The sequence below is a fragment of the Choristoneura fumiferana genome, chromosome 19 (assembly GCF_025370935.1).
Source record: "Choristoneura fumiferana chromosome 19, NRCan_CFum_1, whole genome shotgun sequence".
Classification (NCBI taxonomy): Eukaryota; Metazoa; Arthropoda; class Insecta; order Lepidoptera; family Tortricidae; genus Choristoneura; species Choristoneura fumiferana.
The window spans coordinates 16,309-20,022 of record NC_133490.1 but is presented as its reverse complement, the minus strand read 5'-3'; the positions used below and the strand labels follow the sequence as shown (position 1 = coordinate 20,022).

At 46.8% G+C, this 3,714-nt stretch overlaps 1 protein-coding gene across 1 annotated transcript; it reads left to right on the top strand.

Annotated features, from left to right (window-relative positions):
- LOC141438800 (Na(+)/H(+) exchange regulatory cofactor NHE-RF1-like) lies at positions 1-892 on the top strand. Its single transcript, XM_074102772.1, is given in 2 exon segments — positions 1-433; positions 435-892. Coding segments are annotated over 2 exon segments (522 nt in total). The 5' UTR covers positions 1-79; the 3' UTR covers positions 603-892.
- Positions 893-3,714: the final 2,822 nt, after the last annotated feature.

Below are 3,714 nucleotides of genomic sequence, written 5' to 3'. Positions count from 1 at the left end.
CGCGGCGGGCGGCGGCAGTCGGCCGAGCACGCGAGCGCGCCCGCACGCACGACCGGTACGAGCGACGAGCGGCCGAGACATGTCCGCGAACGGCACCGCGACGGCGGCCGCGCCCGAGCCGCGGCTCTGCCACGTGCGGAAGGTGCCCACCTTCGACGGCTACGGGTTCAACCTGCACGCGGAGAAGGGCAAGCCCGGCCAGTACATCGGCAAGGTCGACGAGGGCTCGCCGGCGGAGGCGGCCGGCCTGCGCCGCGGCGACCGCATCCTCGAGGTCAACGGCAACAGCATCGCCGGAGAGACGCACAAGCAGGTCGTGGCGCGCATCAAGGAGCGCCCCGACGACGCCTCGCTGCTGGTGGCTGCGCCCGCGCCCGGCGACCCCCTGCCCGACCTGGACGCGCCGGCCGCGACCCCGCGCCGCGACCCCCGCCGCGACCCCCGCCCCAGCCGCGCCCGACAGCCCGCCCGCGCCCGCGCGCCTCAACCTGCACATGACGGCGGCCGAGATGCGCGCGCAGCTCGCCAACAAGAAGAAGTTTGACCCCAAGAAGGTACCGCTGGACCTCAAGTCCAAGTTCGACATCGTGAAGAAGCTGTAGCGCGGCGTTGCCAGCAGCGGGCGGCGCTGCCAGCTCGCGCACCACATTGCCATGCTCGTGATAAGTTGCCTGTACATACGCCTCTAGTATACGCGATGCCGCCGCGGTGCAGCGAGTACCGGTTTTGTTCAATTTTGTTGTACTTATTTTTGTTTCGCGTGATGCGGCAAGCATTGGATTATATTTGAATTGACGATTACCTAAATGTGTAGTTTATTATAATTTATTTAAGTGCAATTTATTGTTGAATGATGAATAAATATTACAGTTAAACTTAACCATTTTGTGTACCAGTGTTGTTTCATTCCGAGTGCCCGCCTGCGCCCGCGCCGGCGGCTGCGAAAACCTCAAATATGATAGGTATCGTTTGTAGCAGCGTCACTTTTGTGCCTAGAAAGTGAAAGTTCCGCCGGATTTCGACGTTTAAACTTTGTTTACAATTTGCGCAAGGTTATCGAGCCTATTGCAAAAATGTTGAATTATTGAAATGGGCACTTAATCACCCAAACTAGTAGGTAATTGCACGCGATTGTCGGCCAACGCCGCGCGCCCGCGCCGGCAGTGCCGGCCGCTTCCTCGGCGCTCCCGTCCGCTGCGGTAATGACAACCACAATTATTACAATCTCAACAATTTTCCTACCTGCACTATACCTACAGCAAAAAGTAGCTTTTTTATCGGCAATCATTTTTCTAATTATTACTTAGTAGGTATTAGTGGTGCCTAATCGAGTTGAACATTATCCATTGTCAAAACCTGCAGCCGATACCCATTATAAAGTAGAAACTTAAATCGTTTCCATAAAAACATGAAAAAAATATGCTGAGTCGATGCAATGACCCACAAAACAGTTGTGCAAGAGTACGTATTCATGTGTGTTATGTGTAGCAACTTCATTGTCGACCGCGTCAGCAGCGGCCGGGAAGTGGGGCATGCCACTGCACTTGCATTCAAATTTTTAAAAAGTCACAAACATTACGAGAACGACTGTACACAAAGAGGGTTAATACATACCTAATTAGCATTTTCAGTTAACAGATAGAATCATCGCAACGAGAAGAACAAGAGTAGGTACCTGCTCCACCTAGATATATTGTTCCGATGACAAAAAAGGTCCGATGTTTATTAGTCATATTGACAGCTAAGTTAGCGCGCGACGGAGGCTGCGCGCGCGCCGCGGCCTTGACACGCGACGCGACTCTTCGAGCGCCGAGCTGTCCTACATCAACAAGGCGCTTCTCCATCTCCTGATTGTTATGTTACGGGGCTCCACAATCTAACTCTACACGCGTTCGGAATGTAAAGCATCATTGAAAGTGGCGAAAGCGCGGCAAATTTCACTTTGGTGCGTGCAGGTTCACTAGTCATTGTCAGGGAAACGTGTCAAAATGCGGCGCTAGCCGGTTAGAAGTCTCAAAACAACACCTTCCTACTGGACATTTTTACAGAACGAGCAAACAATGATAAAACGTTCCCAAAAAAGTAGACGATCGGAACTGCGGTACCGAGGTAGCAGCTTGATAAATGATAAGGGAAAAGTGTCTGGAGCTTTTTTAGTTTTGTTTATTAGTTATTAGGATCTGGGTGGTTGGAGTCATTTGCTGGTGGCCATGGTGACCCTCGGCTCGCGGTAGCATCCGCGCGCGTTTGTTTCCGCGAACGCGCCGACGTCACGACTAGTTTGTAGGTACCTACGATTATCACAAACACACTTTGTCCTTTAGCGAACGGCACTAATTATCGCATGCCTTTATCGGCGCAATCCGGCCATGTATGTGTATCTAGGCATAGCATGGAAGTAAAGTAATGATAATATTTACGAAGCACATCGACATGTAGCTTTAGTTTGTCTTCACTTTAATGGGCTCTCGATGTAATGTCGCCATACCATCGCCTGCCAGTGATACGTATCGTATCGTATGGTGGTACTTTACAGCTGGCTCACATGGATTCTAATTGCGTGCAGAATAACGTCTCTTTACAAAAAATATACAAAAATTGGCCGTATAAAAAATTCAATGGTTGCTGAAAAAATGTGTCAAATCTGGCACTCAAACAAAACACATCGTGTTAATTATCTCACCTCAGTTAAACATTCTACTAGTTGTACCTGGTGTTTAAGATTATTCTGCAATATTTTAACCGACGATTGGGTGTACACATATGTTGCTTCTTTAAGCATTACTTGACGTATATTTTACCATTTCTTGATGAAGGGTGCAAAAATATACACATATTTTTGTAGGATTTCAGACATGACGAGGATTTGGAAAGGGAGCGAAGAGCTTTATCTATGCGAGCGAACATGCAGACTCACTCGGTGTACATTCGTACACGCAAAGTAAAAATAACTATTCAGGTCTTTCTTTTTGCAGTTCATGTGGCTTAATCACACACAGCCGCCGCGCTTATGGAGCTTCCCGCGTCCAATACCATAACAATCGGTCAGTATAAAATAAGCCGTTTTCGGGAATTTATATTATTTTTCAGGGTAATGTAAAACTTTGAATACCGTACTGGGCTGTGATTCGTAAAAAATCAACATAGGTACTACACCTACTGTACCCTTAGTGTAAGTTTTCGGTTACAAAATACGTCTCGATCGCGTTCGCGTTAAAATCTCAAATTATATGGAAACACGACCAGTGCCTCTTCTATTCTATTCTAATAGAGATATCTATTGAGATTTTAACGCGAACGCGGAAAAAGCGCTCGAACGTTTACATAGCCCGGCTATTACATTTTTTTTTTACCTCGATTTTATTGTTTTAGTGTATTTTGTATCTTGCATATATTTATTGTGGCAATATGACAATTATAATTGCCATTATTATACAGTATATTCCAGACTAAGTTTCGAACTTGGGCCGGTCACACTGCCGTGCGTGTTGATAGCGCCGTAGAAAGATGTCTATAGTTACTTTCGGCATCCGCAAAATTAAATCAAAAGTACGTTTGCGTTTTTAACTGAATACATTTAATTATAATATGAAGAGTAGGTACATACATATTTGTAGGTATGTATTAATAAAACCATTTCTTAGACAAAGATTGTTATAAATGATTAACGTAAAGGTACAATATTCTGGGATAGTACATTATGCCGTGGTATTT